At 43.8% G+C, this 16,957-nt stretch overlaps 1 protein-coding gene across 1 annotated transcript in view; it reads left to right on the top strand.

Moving 5' to 3' along the window:
• Positions 1-16,957, top strand: part of RIMKLA (ribosomal modification protein rimK like family member A) — a 36,701-nt gene that overhangs the window by 15,842 nt on the left and 3,902 nt on the right. Inside the window, 3 exon segments of the mRNA NM_001261229.1 lie at positions 2,902-3,132; positions 8,007-8,093; positions 13,779-13,982. Of these exon segments, the coding sequence (NP_001248158.1) occupies positions 2,902-3,132; positions 8,007-8,093; positions 13,779-13,982 (522 nt within the window).

The following is a 16,957-nucleotide window of genomic DNA, read 5'->3' as shown; positions in this document are numbered from 1 at the left end:
GAAGTCCTGGTAAGACTTCCTAGGTCTATGTGAATCTGCTCGTTGAGGCTGAGTTGTCTCTGTCCACTTGTGGTTGGTATTTCCAGAAATGATTGAATTCTTTTCTTCCCATTTAGAAGTTTGTTTGTCTGTGGTCTCATGTTGGGATTTGAAAGCCAGACGTTTTTGCTGCTGCTTGTTTCTCTAGGTCATGTTTCTGTTGTAAAGCTGTTTTTCCTGTGAGGTGGTAAAAATCTCCATAAATTGTCCCTACTTTGCTTAGTAGAATGTCTGTGTAGTAACAATGCCAGTGCCTCACATATGTATAGCATTATATAGTTGTCAAAGCATTTTCACATATATTATCTGACTGTGTAATGTTGTCCTGGGTGTTCTGTATTTACTATCTTAAGCCACTTGAGTATTTTTCTTTTTTCTCCAACCACTTTTGAGGCTGCTACACATGGTTTACTTTTACCTTTCATATTATTTCCCCCAAGGGCTGTAAGTGGCAATGAAATTTTTCGAAGAACAGTAAAGGCATCTAAAAGTGATACAGTTTTCTGACAGCAAAGTGAAGATAACTTGGATGCTCTTTATAAATCATCCCTGAGAATTAGGTTCCAGTTCCTTGGATTCACACGATCAGTGGAAGTACAAAAAACAGTTTATCGTAATGATTGTACCTACACCTCCCCTTTTTAATCAGTGAAATATCTCCTAGAATGGGGGAAAGGGTGCAATTCAGAGCCATAGAATAGTTTTGTGGGTGTTTTGTTTTTCATCTTTGTGCTTAGAGTTTTTGTATTGATATTATTCATCACCTGGTGGAGAAATTGTAACTTCATTAGCACCCTTTTCCCCCTAGAATTATGTGGTTATGCAGTATAATATCACTTACGAAATAGAAGGTGCTTTGGGTTAAAGCCTATAAAGTGTCTCTGTAAATTGTGTTTTAAAGGTTTTTTTTGCCTGGGCACAGTGGCTTATGCCTGTAATCGCAGTACTTTGGGAGGCCAAGGCAGGAGGATCACTTGAGACCAGGAGTTTGAGACCAGCCAGCCTAGGCAACATAACAAGACTGCATCTCCCCAAAATTTTTTTAAAAATTGGCCAGGCATGCTGGTGCACACTTGTAGTCCCAACTACTTGGAAGGCTGAGGTGGGAGGATCGCTTGACCCTAGGAGTTAGGTGTTGTGGTGAGCTGTGATCACACCACTGTACTCCATCCTGGGTGACAGCAAGATCCTGTCTCTAAAAAATAAAATAAAATAATATCATATATTCTTTAGAGCATTTTAGAGATTCCTTCAAGGTTAATTAGAGCAGACCAAGTATAATTCCTTGAACTAGCTTCTCATTGCCCTCCTCATTCCATATCCTGTCTGTATCATTCCATCACCAGATTCTGGATGCACCATAGAGACCTAGGTTATGACTTAGAGTAATACAAGCCATAGGATGTCAGGACTGGGAGGGACCAAGCGAGTTGCTGTGAACCCGTCTTACCCTTACATGCTGTCTTATACCATCTTTGAGTGATGAGCCTTGGCCCTTACATCCTAAGGGAGTAGAAAAGGATCCATTTTGTTGAGCCCAAATCCATCTCCCTGTAACTTCTATTCAATTCAACAAACATTGAGTGCCTACCATGCAGCAGGCACTATTCTAGGTGCTGAGGATGCATCAGTGAACAGACAAAATAATGCTCTTATGGATATCTCTATCTCCTGGAGTTATAGAAGACAAGCCAAATAATTCTTCTGCACTGAAGCCCTTCAGAAACTTGAAGACTGCTCATGTTCTTCTGAATCTTCACTTCAAGTTAATATTCCTATTTAACCCAGTGGAATATAGCATCACGTCTGCGAAGTGGATCGGTTGTCTTTGGATGCATTCTAGTTTTCTTTGATATTGAATTGAACTGATTTTTAGTAGATGGATTTTTCAGAAAGTTTTTTTGTTACAAAGGTAATAAGTACTTGGAGAAATTTTGGAAAATACAGATAAGTATAAAATATAAAGAAGAAATTACCTGTAATTCCATTACCTACCATTAAAATGTTGGTGTATTTCCTCTAGCTGTTCCCAACTTGTATCTGTTTATATAGTTGAGATCATAATGCATTATTTATAATTTTGTATCCTGTTTTTTCACTTAACATTGACATTTGTGCATTATGTTGATAAAATCATTTAAATGGTTGCATAGCTGGGCTCAGTGGCTCATGCCTGTAATCCCAACACTTAGGAAGGCCGAGGCGAGTGGACTGCTTGAGCTCAGGAGCGTGAGATCAGCCTTGGCAACATGGCGAAACCCCATCTCTACAAAAAACACAAAAATTAGCCGGGCATGGTGGTACATGCCTGTAGTTCCAGCTACTGGGGGGTTGGAAGTGGGAGGATTACTTGAGCTTGGGAGGCAGAGGTCGCAGTGAGCCAAGATCACGCCACTGTACTCCAGCCTGGGTGACAGAGTAAGACCCTGTCTCAAAAAAAAAAAAAAAAGGCTATATAATATTCCAGTCAGATATAAAAGAGTGGTAGGGATTCCTGAAGTGGGTTAAACTATTTCCTTTTCATTAAGCCTTCAGCCTCCCAAGCCACCACACTTTGAGTCATACTTGTCCTATGGGAAGGAAGGTGACTATATTATCTCCTGTGGATTCTTTTAACCTAGATTATTCTTGATATGCTTTGTTTCTGCTCATTCCTTTGTGTTTCCTCATGATCATGCTCTGCCCATTTGTTTGGCATATAGGGTTGCCTGTAGAGTTTCTTTGTACACCAGGATGTCCAGAGGGCCATTTTTTGAGGCTCTGTTCCTGCTAGGTTCAGTCTTGAAGAGTCTGTTGGAACCATTTCTTCTGGTGGACTAAATGACAGCAGGCACAGCACTCACTGTTGTCCTTGAATTGCAGGCCTCCAGTTAAACCAGAAGGCCCTCACCACCTTCCCGGATGTAGTGCTTGTGCGGGTACCCACACCCTCAGTGCAGTCAGACAGTGACATCACTGTCCTGCGACACCTGGAGAAGCTGGGCTGCCGGTTGGTCAATCGCCCACAGAGCATCTTAAATTGCATCAACAAATTCTGGACGTTCCAAGAACTGGCTGGACATGGGGTCCCCATGCCAGACACCTTCTCCTATGGTGAGTCAGCTTGAAATAGCTTCCCAAATCACGTGCATCTCTGTTTTCTTTCCCTAGAAACCTTCTAATATCTTTGTTGGTTTTGAATGTGAGTCTGTTGATTCAACATCTTGGCCTATCTGAAATCTTTATCCCGGCCTTTCTATCTGAAAATGCCTTGGTGTCTTCTCCTCTGTAAGTCATTCATTAAATACATATCTGGTACACACGGTGTGCCAGGCAGCATGCTAGGCACTGGGCTACAGCAGTAAGCAACAGGCTCCTGCCCTCAAGGCATTCCCAGTTCATCAGAGGCAGAGGACAAGTAAACAGGCAATTTCTGAGCAATGTAAAACGTGCCGTGATAAGAATCAGATGCAGAGCGGTGCAGGAGTACATAGGAGAGCTCCCAATGGCATTTAGACATTGAGGAAGGCTTACTAAAAGAGCTAACATAAGCTAAGCTGAAGTTATCTAGCTAAGCGAAGGGAGATGGTGGGAGGGGGGTAATGTAACGAGAGAGCAGAATATAGAAAGACCCAGAGGGGAATGACCCCTGATGTGTTGGTGGTAATCTGAGCAGTTTGTAGAATGTTAAGCGAGATACAGCTGAAATATGAGGCTGGGAAGACAAGAGGGCACTACATACAACGTGTGAAGGAGATGAGGGTTAACCCCGAGACTAACAGGAAGTTCTGGGAGGGCTTTAATCAGGGAGGTGGCCTGATAAGAGTTATAGTTCAGAAGATCACTTTGGCTACACTGTGGAGGAGGAATTGGAGAGGGGCAAAGTAGAGACAGGACAAGTAGTGGTAGGTTTTTTAAATAATCCAAGTGAGCAACGATGGTCTAAACTCACGGTGGGAATGAAGATGTGTGAACAGATTCAGGAATTGTGAAGGTTGTAGAAATAATAGAACATGATGATTGATTTATATGGAGAGTTTGGAGAGAAATCAAGAGTGACTGGGTTTCTGATTTGAGCAACCAGAGGTGAAAGCAAACATTCGCTAAGACTAGAAATGTGGGAGGAAAGAAGCTGATTTGTAGGTAGGGGGTGAAGGATTATAGGGGAGAGACGATTTCAGTTTGGGACATGATCTGTTTGAGGTGTCTATAGTACACACAAGTACAAATATTTAGTAGGCAGCACACAAATGAATCTGGAGCTTCTCAAAGAAGTGCAGACTAGGGAAGTGGAGCTGGAAACCTTCATTAGGTGAGGTGAAGTCCCAGGAATGGATGAGAGTACTCAGGGAGAATATGTAGGAAGAAAAGAGGGCTGATCTGTTCACCTAAAATGGTTAAAATGGTGTATTTTATGTATATTTTAACACCAACATTTTTTTTAAAAGAAGGGAATCCTTTAGGGCAGTGGCCCCCAAGCTTTTTGGCACCAGGGACCAGTTGCATGGAAGACAATTTTTCCACAAATGGGGGTGAGGTGGGGGAGGATGGTTTCAGGATGAAACTGTTCCACCTCAGATCATCAGGCATTAGTTAGATTCTCATAAGGGGTGCACAACCTAGATCCCCCCGCATGTGCAGTTCATAATAGGGTTTGAGCTCCTCTGAGAATGTAATGCTGCTGCTGATCTGACAGGAGGTGGAGCTCAGGCGGTAATGCTTGCTCACCTGCTGCTCACCACCTGATGTGCCGCCGGGTTCCTAACAGGCCACAGTCTGGAATTAGGGGTTGGGGACTCCTGCTTTAGGGAATGGATGCAGGAAGAGGAATCTGTAAAAGAAACTAATCACTTGAGCCCAGGAGTTCAAAGCTGCTTTGAACTATGATCATGCCATTGCACTCCAGCCTGGATGACCGAATGAGACTCCATGTCTTAAAAGGAAGGAGGGAGGGAGAGCGGGCAACTTGAGAGGTGAGAAGAGAAAGAAGAGAGATCATAGAAGTCAGTGGAAAGTATTCCAAGATGGATGGTGTAATCAAGAGTATTGTGTGATTCCAAAAGGACAAGTAACATAATGTGACGTGTCAACACTGATGTGTGTGTTGGGTTCAGCAACAGGGAGTTTAATGAATACAGCTTCAGTTTAGTGCTGGAAAGAGGGATGAGGAAATAAATGGGAAGTGAGGAAATGGAAACAGTGGGTTTCTATAACTCTTTCCGTGGCTCAATGATAGGGATACAAAGTTACAGTTAAGGGGTGATGCAGGGTCAAAAAACAGGAACTCTATTTGCTTATGATGGAAGAGAATTGAGCATGTTCAAAATGCTTACGAAATTAGGAATTGGGAGGTTGCAGATATAGCAGAGAGGGTGCAAGATCCCTGGGGAGGTGAGAAAGGGGGTCTAAAGGACAGTGGGGCAGGGATGGATTAGGGGGACCTCTCTTACTGCATTGTAAAGAAAGGAAGAAAGGATGGCTAGAGAGAACGTAAGCTTATCAGTGGGACGGCAGGAAGCTGGGAGTTCCCTTCTTAACAAAACATCCTCTTCATGAAGATGCCCCTAATTACCTTCATGACCTCATTTTCTTTTTTTTTTTTTTTAAAGTCATTAGCACTCTTGTAAACTAGGCAGGTCTTGTTAGTATTCTAGAATATTTTGCTTTGCCTGTGGTAGGCAGAATAATGCCACTCCCCCACCCTGAGATACCCATGTCCTAATCCCTAGAACCTGTGATTATGTTAGGTTATGTGGCAAAAGGGAATTAAGGCAGCAGATGGAGTTGGTTGTTAAGCAGATGACCTTAAGTTACGGAGATTATTCTAAATTATCCAGGAGAGCCTAATGTTGTATGTGTCCTTAAAAGTGGAAGAGGAAAGCAGAAGAGAGAGTCAGAGGGAGATGTGACCGAGGAGGAAGAGCAGTGATGCCGTGTGAGGACTCTACCTGCTGTTGCTGGCTTTGGACATGGAAGACGGCCATGAGCCAAGGCATGTGGGTATCCTCTAGAACCTGCAAAATGCAAGGAAATAGATTTTCCTCTAGAAAGGAATGCAACTGGCTAATCTTTTTTTTTTTTTTTTTTTTTTTTTTTTGAGACAGGGTTCTGCTTTGTTGCCCAGCACCAGTGGCATGATGTGGCTCACTGTAGCCTCAACCTCCTGGGCTCAACTGATCCTCTCACCTTAGCCTCCCGAGTAGCTGGGACCACAGACGTGGACCACCACACCCAGCTAATTTTTGTGTTTTTTGTAGAGATGGGGTTTCACTATGTTGTCCAGGCTGGTCTCGAACTCCTGAGCTCAGGCAATCCGCCCACCTTGGCCCCCACAAAGTGCTGAGATTCCAGGCATGAGCCACCACACCTGGTCTTGGCTAACCTTTTTTTTTTTTAGCCCAGTGAGACCTGTGTTGGACTTCTAACTATGCGGAACTGTATGACAATAGATTTGTGTTGTTTGAACCACCAAGCTGTAATTTGTTACAGCAGTGAGAGAAAACTAGTGCCCCACTGTACCTACAAAACACATCGATCCAGCAGCACATTTTTGAGAACTAGGAAGTGAATGAAAAGGACCTCTGAGCAGCCCAAATACGTGTGACAAACTCCAACAAGCATTGAACCTCCCTCTCTCACTTCATGAATGGGAAAGCCCTCCAGATTCGTATGAAACCTAGTTTCCCCTGTGCTGGAAAAGTCATCTCATAAGTTGCTTTGTCCTTTCCAAGCCCACAGCGAAGAGAAGCAGGAAAAGAGGCTTCTTTCTGCTCTATACTGACAGCAGCGAGAAATCTTAGTTGACATCTGACAGCAAGAAATGTGACCAACCACTAAAAAACCAGGTTCCCAAACTAGAAAGTGCACTAGTTTGGTGCCATTGAATAGAGGGCAGATGTAGTCCCTTGGGGCATTACAGTGCAGTCATTAATGTTCATGACATTGACTCTAAGTTATCAAGAAAAGATTATGTTTGATACAGTATATATAGGAACCCAGGTTCATAAAACAATTTAGAAATATTTTCATGCACATCATTATTCATATTTTTTAAAATTAAGGCTTATAGGAGTATGGTGGAGCCAGTTCAGGCTTCACAGTCATACCTTAATTTTGGGTGAGACAAATCCCCAGGCTTGGTTTCTTTGAGTGTTGATTTTCTATTGCTCCATAATGAACTTCTAAAAACTGAGCAGCTTCAAATGATAACCATTGATTACCTCATAGTTTCTGCAGGTCAGAAGTCTTGTCATAGCATAGCTGGGTTCTCTGCTTAGGTCTCCTTAGGCTGAAATCATGGTGTCAGCTGGGGCTGTGGTCTCACCTGAAGTTTGGGGTCTTCTTCCAAGCTGCCTGATTGTTGACATCCAGTTTCTTGTAGTTGTGGGACTGAGTCCCCCACTTCCTTGCTAGCCATCAAGTGGCGACATTCTCCGCTAGAGGCTGTCCTCAGCTCTCTGCCGCATGGCCTTCTCCACAACATGGCAGTTTGCTCCTTCAAGGCCAGCAGAAGAGTCTCTCTGTTTCACCATTTTTTTTAAAGGGACTCATCTGATTAGGTCAGGCTCACCAAGGATCATCTCCCTTTCGGTTAACTAAGTCAAAATCAGAGGAATGATATCCCAACATATTCACTGGTCCCTTTCACACTTAGGGGATTATACAAGGTGCGTACACCAGGGAGCAGATATCTTGGGGGTCCACCTACCATAGTCATTGTAAAGGGAAAGGTATCTACCTGTATGATTGTTACAAGGATTGTGAAGCCTTTACCACACAGAAGGTACCTGCTAAATGTTGGTTTCCTTACCTCTCTGCTCCCACCTTTTACCTTGCAGGTACGTAATGTGTGTCTGTTGAATCAAATGGGTTTGAGTGGCCTTAATGAGAGAGATGAGGCCTCAAGAATTCCTACAGAGGGGCAGGGCTGGGGTGGCCACTGCCTGACCGTCAGCCTTACTTCACTGACTTTCACCTTTTCTTGGCAGGTGGGCATGAAGACTTTTCAAAAATGATCGATGAAGCCGAGCCCCTGGGCTACCCAGTTGTGGTGAAGAGCACACGAGGCCACCGGGGTCAGTGCCACCTCTCCAGGGCTTCCTGGGTAATCAGCCCACTCGGGCTGCTGCTCTGCCTGGACAAGACATTCCTCAAGTGCTGCTTAGGAAAATGGAGCTCCCCTTTGAGGAGCTTGCAGTGTCTCTTCCTCCTTGTCCTTTGTTCTTGCTTTTGTCAGATCATGCTGACCTCTTCCTCGAATGATTGCGGTCAACTCCTGACTTATTGCTGATCGGTTCCCCTAACTCCGCTGCCAGTGCCTCTTCTGTTCTTTTTTTGAAGTAATTTCTCTGAAACATAGATCTATTCTTGACACCCTCTCGCTGAAAAACCCTCCCAAGACCCTGTGCTGCCTATTAGACAGAGTCCATATTCCTCATCCGGAAACTGAAGGCCCTCACGAACAGCCTCAGCCTTCCCTTGCAGCCTTCTGTGGCCACGTGAACCTTTCATAATCCATTCCAGACTACTTCTCATTCATCACGTAGACCATGCATTTCCCCCTCTTTAAACGTCTGCTCTTTTCCCTTCACTGAGAATGCCATCTTTCTCTGCTCACTTGGTCAACAACTTCTGCTCAGCCTTTAAGGCCAGCTCCAGATGTCATTTCTTTTCCACACACATCCCTGGTCTCCCTCCCTGTCTTCCAGACAAAATTAATTGCTCTTCCTTTTTTGTTTCCATAGCATTTTGTATGTGCCTCTAGCAGAGTGCTGTATTTTGTAACAGTTACAGGTTTATATGCCTGCTTCCTTTACTAGACTGCAAGCTGCTCAGTGGTGGGGACCAGATCCTGAGCATCTGTCTCTGTAAGGCTTACTGCAGTGTTCAGTGCATCGTAGGGACTCAGTAGGGACATCAGCAACAGAAAGCAGTCCTCCTGCAGTACATGAGCAGGTATCTCATCGGGATACCCAGGTGGCACGCTTAAACGCTCCGGGCATCTGGAGTGAGGGCAGGTCACCCTAAATAGACAGTAGTGAGCAACTACTATGGTGTAGGGACTATGCAATAGAAATGAACTAGACAGTACTCCATCCTGGGTGACAGAGCGAGACCATGTCCCAAAAAAAAAAAAAAAAAAAATAGAACTAGACCCAGTCACTGATTTCAAGGAGCTCAAATGTGTAGACACAGTTGCCTTGCAGGGTGATCTCTGATATGGCAAGTATGCCCAGGGGTCTGTTTGAGCCTACAGGAGGGAGGGTGCAGTTCTGCCGTGAAGTCTTCACTGGAAGAAAAGGAGACTTCAGTGGAAGTGTAGAATTTGAATTGGAGGAAGTGAGCGAGCAACACACGGAAGCAGGGGTAGGCAACGCAACCTGTAAGCACAGATGAGTCATGTTGAGGAGCGGAGAAAGGAGCTTGGGTGGCAAAGCGGGGCTCTTAGTGCTATCCAGATATGCTACTGAGCTCAATTTCAACCAGCCTTTCAACTAGTCATTTTTATTGTGGTAAAATACACGTAACATAAAATTCAAATATTTATTGAGTGCCTACAAAATGCCAGGCACTATTCCAGGGATACAGATAAGAACAAAAGTTCCTGCCCTCAAAGAGCGTCCATTGTAGAAAGGTAAGATAGCAAACAGAAATTAAATGTAATACATAATGTTTTATAAATGTAAAAAATGGAAATACAATTCACATTAAAAATTTACCAGTGCAAAGTGTAAAATTCACTGGATTTTAGTGAACTCACTGTGTTTTACAACTATTACCACTACTTAATTTCAGAACGTTTCCATCACCCCTGAAAGAAGCCTCATACCTCGTAGGAGTTAGTCCCGATTGCCTCTCCCTCAGTCCCGGGCAACCACTGACCTACTATTAATAATACTTTCTGGGCTGGGCACAGTGGCTCAAGCCTGTAATCCCAGCACTTTGGGAGGCCAAGATGGGTGGATCACGAGGTCAGGGGATCGAGACCATCCTGGCTAACACGGTGAAACCCCGTCTCTACTAAAAAATACAAAAAACTAGCCGAGCGAGGTGGCGGGCGCCTGTAGTCCCAGCTACTCGAGGCTGAGGCAGGAGAATAGCGTAAACCCAGGAGGCGGAGCTTGCAGTGAACTGAGATTCGGCCACTGCACCCCAGCCTGGGTGACAGAGCGAGACTCTGTCTCAAAAAAAAAAGAAAAACAAAATAATAATAATACTTTCTGTTACTATAGATTTACCTGTTTTGGCTATTTTATGTGAATGGATTTATACAGTATGTGGACTTTGGTGTCTGGCTTCTTTCGCTTAGCATGATGCCTTCAAGGTTCATCCGTGTTGTCACAAGTAACACTAGTTTATCTCTTTTTGTGACTTAATAATATGACCGTTGTATGGCTGTACCACATTTTACATTTCCACCAGCAGTGTTTGAGGGCTCCAGTTTCTCCATATCCCCACCATCACTTGTTATTTGTTATGTATCTATGTGTGTTTATTATAGCTATCTAGTGAGTGTGAAATGGTATCTCATTGTGGTTTCAACTTGCATTTGCCCAAAGACTAACGATGTTGAACATCTTTTCATGTGCTTGTTGGCCATTTGTGTATCTTCTTTGAAGGAATGTTTTTTCATATCCTTTGCCCACTTTTTAACTGGATTTTTAATCTTTTTATTTTCAAGTTTAAAGGATTCTTGTATAATGTAGATCCCTTTTTTTTTTTTTTTTTTTTGAGATAGGCTCTCACTGGACTGCAATGGTGTGATCTTGGCTCACTGTAGCCTCTGCATCCTGGGCTCAAACAATCCTCCTGCCTCAGCCTCCCAAGTAGCTGGGACTATAGGCATGCACCACCATGCCTGGCTGATTTTTCATTTTTTATAGAAATGAGATTTTGTCATGTTGCCCAGGCTGGTCTCAAACTCCTGGACTCAAGCCATCCACCCACCTCGGCTTCCCAAAATGCTGGGATTACAGGCATGAGCCACTGCGCCCAGCCATATAATGTAGATTCTAAATCCTTATTAGATATATAATAACATGTTTGAACATGTTTTTCCCATTCCCATAGGTTGTCTTTTCATTTCTTGATATAGTATATTTGATGCACAAAAGTTTTTTATTTTGGTAAAGTCTAACTTGTCTGTTTGTTTGTTTGTTTGTTTCCAAATGCTTTTGATGTCATTTTGTGCTTGCCTAATCCAAAGCCACACAGATTTACATTTATGTTGCCTTCTAAAAGCTTCATAGTTTTAGCCCTTACCTTTGAGTCTTTGATCCATTTTGAGTTAATTTTTATGTTTGGTATGAAGTAGAGGTTCAACTTTATTCTTCTGAATGTGGATATCCAGTTTTTCCCAGTACCATTTGTTGAAGAGCCTGTTCATTCCCCCACTAAATGCTGTTGGAACCCTTGTCAAAAATCAGTTTGCCATGTGCGTGAAGGTTTATTTCTGGGCTCTCAATTTTATTCCATTGATATAGTTCTATCTTTATGCCAGGCCACACTGTCTTGATTACTGTAACTTTATAGTAAGTTTTGAGATTGGACCCGTTTTCTCTCAAATGGGATTAACCATCCTTGTTATAATGGCTTCCTAGTGCTAGCATGAAGTATAAGTGAAATAATAAAAAATCAAAGTGCTTGGCACTTAGTACATGATTAACCAATCTTACTGCCTTTTTCTCCTTTTTTCCTTCTTGCCTTAAAACTGTAGCTCCTTTATTAACTGTAGACTGACCCCTATATTAAAACTTCTGTACCTGAAACCAAGTAACCCAGTTCCTATGTCTAGTCCCCATCTCTGCTGAAAATCCTACCTAATGTCTGGAGAACCCAGTGCAGATACCTGAATCCCAGCCATCTGTTGCCAGAAGTCAGATCTCCAGATCTCCTGGCATCAGATGTGTATCTTCTTGCCCCACACTCATTGATTGAAGACAGGGAACACTGACGCTGCATCGTCCACCCTTGCTGGGGCCTCTCCATTTTCCTCTTGTGACCCCTTGCTGGGTCCTATCCAACTTCCCTGACACACCCACTTACCTGCACACTCTCCTGTCACCTGCCACGTGGCCATCTTCAGATCATGTGGCCATACTCCTTCAGCTCTGTCAGGTGTCTAGGGTCCAGTCATCTTGGGAATGATTGCATCCTGGTTATAACATGTTTTGGAATTTACTTTTCAGTTGTATGTACCACTAGGGACTGGTTGGTTTGTTTGTTTTTGAGATGAAGTTTCGCTCTTGTTGCCCAGTCTGGAGTTCAGTGGCACCATCTTGGCTCACCACAACCTCTCTGCCTCCTGGGTTCAAGCGATTCTCCTGCCTCAGCCTCCCGAGTAGCTGGGATAATAGGCATGCACCACCATGCCCAGCTAATTTTGTATTTTTAGTAGAGATGGGGTTTCTCCATGTTGGTCAGGCTGGTCTTAACCTCCTGACCTGAGGTGATCTGCCCATCTCAGCCTCCCAAAGTGCTGGGATGACGGGCATGAGCCACTGCACCTGGCCTGGGACTGGTCTTTTTATTAAGACTTCAAAAGAGTTCCAGTCCTTGTAAGATGGTGACACAAAGCTTAGGAAAACCACCTCTTTGTTCCATATTTGCTGAAAATGCTCAGACTGGGCATGCTCATGTCAGATTTGCAGAGCAAATTTATCAGAACCCCTGCTCAGGTCTGTTAACTAATATATCAATGGAAAAGCCAATGTTGGCTGGGAATGGTGACTCACACCTGTAATTCCAGCACTTTGGGAGGCTGAGGCAGGCAGATTACTTGAGGCCAAGAGTTCGAGACCAGCCTGGCCAACATGGTGAAACCCCGTCTGTACTAAAAATACAAAAATACCAGGCATGGTGGTGTGTGTCTGTAATCCAAGCTACTCTTGAGGCTGAGGCAGGAGAATTTCTTGAGCCTGGGAGGCGGAGGTTGCAGCAACCCAAGATCGTGCCACTGTACTCTAGCCTGGGTGACAGAGCGAGACTCTGTCTCAAAAAAAAAAAAAAAAAAAAGCTGATGCTAAATTATTACAAAAGTGTAGGCGATTTGAACAGAAAATAATTTAGAATCAAGAAGGAATACTTTCTGCAGAGATCGACAGAGGCATAGGCCATTCCTTTGAGAATTAAATGGGTATAGCCAAATAATAACTTTATGTCTACAAGGAAGGATGCCTGTCAGTGGTTCCCTACTTTGAGCTCCCACAGAATTATGCATAGACCTCTCTTGATGTTATATCACTCTGTGCTACCTTTTTTTTGGGATCTCTCTCCAGAACTTGGAATTTCTCTAAAGTATGTTCAATAAATTATGTTCTACAAACATTAATTGACATCCGCCCTGTGCATCCAGCCCAGTGTTAGGTCTGAGGAGTTTTTAAAAAATGAGTTAGATGTCGATCCTGCCTCATCAGCATCCTGGGGGTGATGGCAGATGCTAATTAACTGTTTTGGGGACTGAATTGATTAGATCCTTGGGATTCTATTTTGGCTCTTTCTCTGTGTTTCTGGAATAATCATTATGTCATTTCAAAAAGAGTGATGGTGGAGGGAGAGGGTATTAGGACCTGAGGAAAGTTAAGGGAAAGTAAGGTTCCATGGTCATTTGATAAGAAGCAAAAGTCTAGCAGAGAAATAGAAGGGACCAAAGTGAGGCAAGTTCAGAGGGAACTGATGACTTGATGGACAAGGAGGCCAGATGGCAAGTACAGAGTCCAGAGCTTCTCTAAACCCCTTTCTTGCTCTTTCTCTTCTTAAAGGAAAAGCTGTTTTTCTGGCAAGAGATAAACATCACCTCTCTGACATCTGCCATCTGATCCGCCACGATGTGCCCTACCTGTTCCAGAAGTACGTGAAGGAGTCCCATGGAAAGGACATCCGGGTGGTGGTGGTAGGGGGCCAGGTCATAGGCTCCATGCTTCGCTGCTCCACTGATGGACGGATGCAGAGCAACTGCTCTCTCGGTAAGGTGTAAAAGCACAGGGTTTCATTAGGGTATTTGGACCCATTCACCAAATGTATATCGATCCCTACTGTCTTGTCAGACCCTCTGCTAGACACCAGGATCTCACAGATGAGAATGAGGAACAACCCCTTTCCTATGGCAGCAAGCAATCCTGGAGGGGAGCATATGAGTATAAGCACTGTGGCAGAGGTCAGACAAGGAGTGTCAGGACACGGAGGACTGAACCCTCTCCTCTAGGTGTTAAGACTTAAAAAGGGACTGACATGAGGACCGACATTGGAGAAAAACTCCCATCTGGGTAAAGGATGGAATGAAGGCATAAGATGGGAGGCAGGGAGGTGAGGCTTGAAGCTGTTGCAACAGCTCAGGCAAAAAAAATAAGAGTCTAAAGTGATGACAGGAGAAATACCATATTTTCCTTTTATATTTTAATGGAAGTGTTTTCCTTTTTTGTATGATGCTATTAGAAAGCTACAGTTTATGCTTTGGTCGAATGCATAAACCCATCCCATTAACCCATTAATAAAGTTTGTTTTCTGTTGTACTGAATGGCGATACTCCAAGAGGGATGTAAGTTCTTGTCCCCATCGCAGAAAGCTATTGTCAACTTTATTGAATGAGTTTATATGTTGGTAATAGGGAAAAAATCACAATCACTAGTTATTATTTCCTAAATCACCATATGAGTGAGTATACCAAGTCCAGTGACTTATAATAAAGAGGCTTAGACACTGTCTGGTGCTTCTTTCATTGATAGTCATTGAGCATTTCCAGGAACAGACTCTGTGATGGATGCCTGGAGTGTAGAGATGATGAGAGAGCCCTTGCCCTCGGGTAGCATGTGGTCCCATAAAGAAGACATATGGGCCAGGTGTGGTGGCTTATGCTTGTAATCCCAGCATTTTGGAAGGCCAAGGCAGGAGGATCACTTAAAGCCAGGAGTTTGAGGCCAGTCTGGACAACAAAGTGAGACCCCATCTCTACAATTTTTTTTTTTTTAAGTTAGCCAAGTGCAGTAGCACATGCCTGTAGTCCCAGCTGAACTCACAAAGCTGAGGTGGGAGGATCCTTTGAGCCCAGGAGTTTGAGGCTGCAGTGAGCTATCATTGCGCCATAGCACGACAGTCTGGGCAACAGAGTGAGACCCTATCTCTTAAAAAGAAAAGGAGGAGGAGGAAGGAAGAGATAATTATAAGATAATTGTGATAAAGTGGTGTGTTGGAGTCAAATGCTAGATTCAGGTTGACATACTACTAAGTACCTTACATGTTATCTCATTTTCTTTTTTCTTTCTTTCTTTTTTTTTTTTTTTCTGCGACAGTCTTGTTCTATTGCCCAGGCCAGAATGCAGTGGCATGATCCCAGCTCACTGCAACCTCCGCCTCCCAGGTTCAAGCGATTCTCATGCCTCAGCCACCCGAGTAATTGGGACTATAGGTGTGTACCACCACACCTGGCTGATTTTTGTGTTTTTAGTAGAGACACAGTTTCATCATGTGGGCCAGGCTGGCCTCAAGAGATCTACCCGCCTTGGCCTCCCAAGGTGCTGGGATTACAGGTGTGAGCCACCATGCCCAGCCCATTTTCATGATCATCATGTTTAGTGCCAAAGTATTGAACCTTGTGTATTATCATTTTGACTTTTTTAGTTACCTTACAAAATCCATTCATTAGTAACCATGTGGCTTTATAATTTATCCATGTTGCTTTACTTGGTGAGCTGTTTTAAAACTGTTTTATAGCCTTTTTTAGATACAGTGTCATAGGTGGGAAGGGACATTGTTAAGGTAAAGACACTAGTTGTTGGACCTGAGAATACAATTCTTAAATCTTTCCAAGGAGACTAACTGGAGACAAATCTGAAGTCCTAGCTTTTTAGCAAAGTAAGAGCAATCAGTCTCTCTGTCCTTGGTTCAGGATTTTGTCTCAGTCCTTTCCATATCTCTGTTTTTTTGGTTTTTTGTTTTTTGGTCCATTGAGGCATTTTATTTATAAATATTAATATGTATTACATCCCTAGAAAATTAATCCCAGGATTTTCCCATCTGTGTGTTTTCATCTTACTTTTTCACAGGCCATGATGGCCATGATGCTAGCTGAGGTTGTCAGTACAGTGAAACAAAACTGATGGAATGGGAGCAGATTATTCTGCCATTTTTCTGATCTTGAAGTTGCACATCAGACTGGGGCCATTCATTCCCCACTTGTTTAACCTGCCTGTGAGGTTCACAGCAATTTTCCCAGCTCTGTGATCATCAGTGTTTCAGATTTGCGAACGTAACTATGCTTTGTCATCACAGTTAGAAACCAGATGATGACTTTGGAGCATGGCCTAATAAGAACCTGGCGTTTGCCTCTTTTCGGCATTGGTGATGCCCTTGAGAGCATCAGCCAGGACATTGATGTGCACCATTATGGCAGCACAGAAAGACGGCAGAAGGTGCCATCTCTCTTCTTAAAAATCAGTAAGTTGTGGCCGGGCATGGTGGCTCACACCTGTAATCCCAGCACTTTGGGAGGCTGAGGCGGGCAGATCACGAGGTCAGGAGATCGAGACCATCCTGGCTAACACGATGAAACCCTGTGTCTACTAAAAATACAAAAAAAATTAGCCGCGCATGGTGGCAGGTGCCTGTAGTCCCAGCTACTCGGGAGGCTGAGGCAGAAGAATGGTGTGAACCCGGGAGGCGGAACTTGCAGTGAGCCAAGATCACGCCACTGTAGCTGGGACTGCAGCACTTGGGAGGCTGGGGGAGGAGGAACCCTACAGCGAGCCACCATACCCACCTAGTTTTATTTTTGTTTTTTGTAGAGATGGGGTCTCGTTATGATGCACAGGCTGGTCCAAACTCTTGGCCTCAAGCAGCCCTCTCACCTCAGCCTCCCAAAGTGCTGGGATTACAGGCGTGAGTCACTGTACCCAGCTGGCATTATTATTAATGGCTGTACAATACACTGTTTTTCCCTACTGTA

This window comes from Macaca mulatta, chromosome 1, assembly GCF_049350105.2.
Source record: "Macaca mulatta isolate MMU2019108-1 chromosome 1, T2T-MMU8v2.0, whole genome shotgun sequence".
Taxonomy (NCBI): domain Eukaryota; kingdom Metazoa; phylum Chordata; class Mammalia; order Primates; family Cercopithecidae; genus Macaca; species Macaca mulatta.
This window is presented reverse-complemented; position numbering and strand designations above follow the sequence as displayed.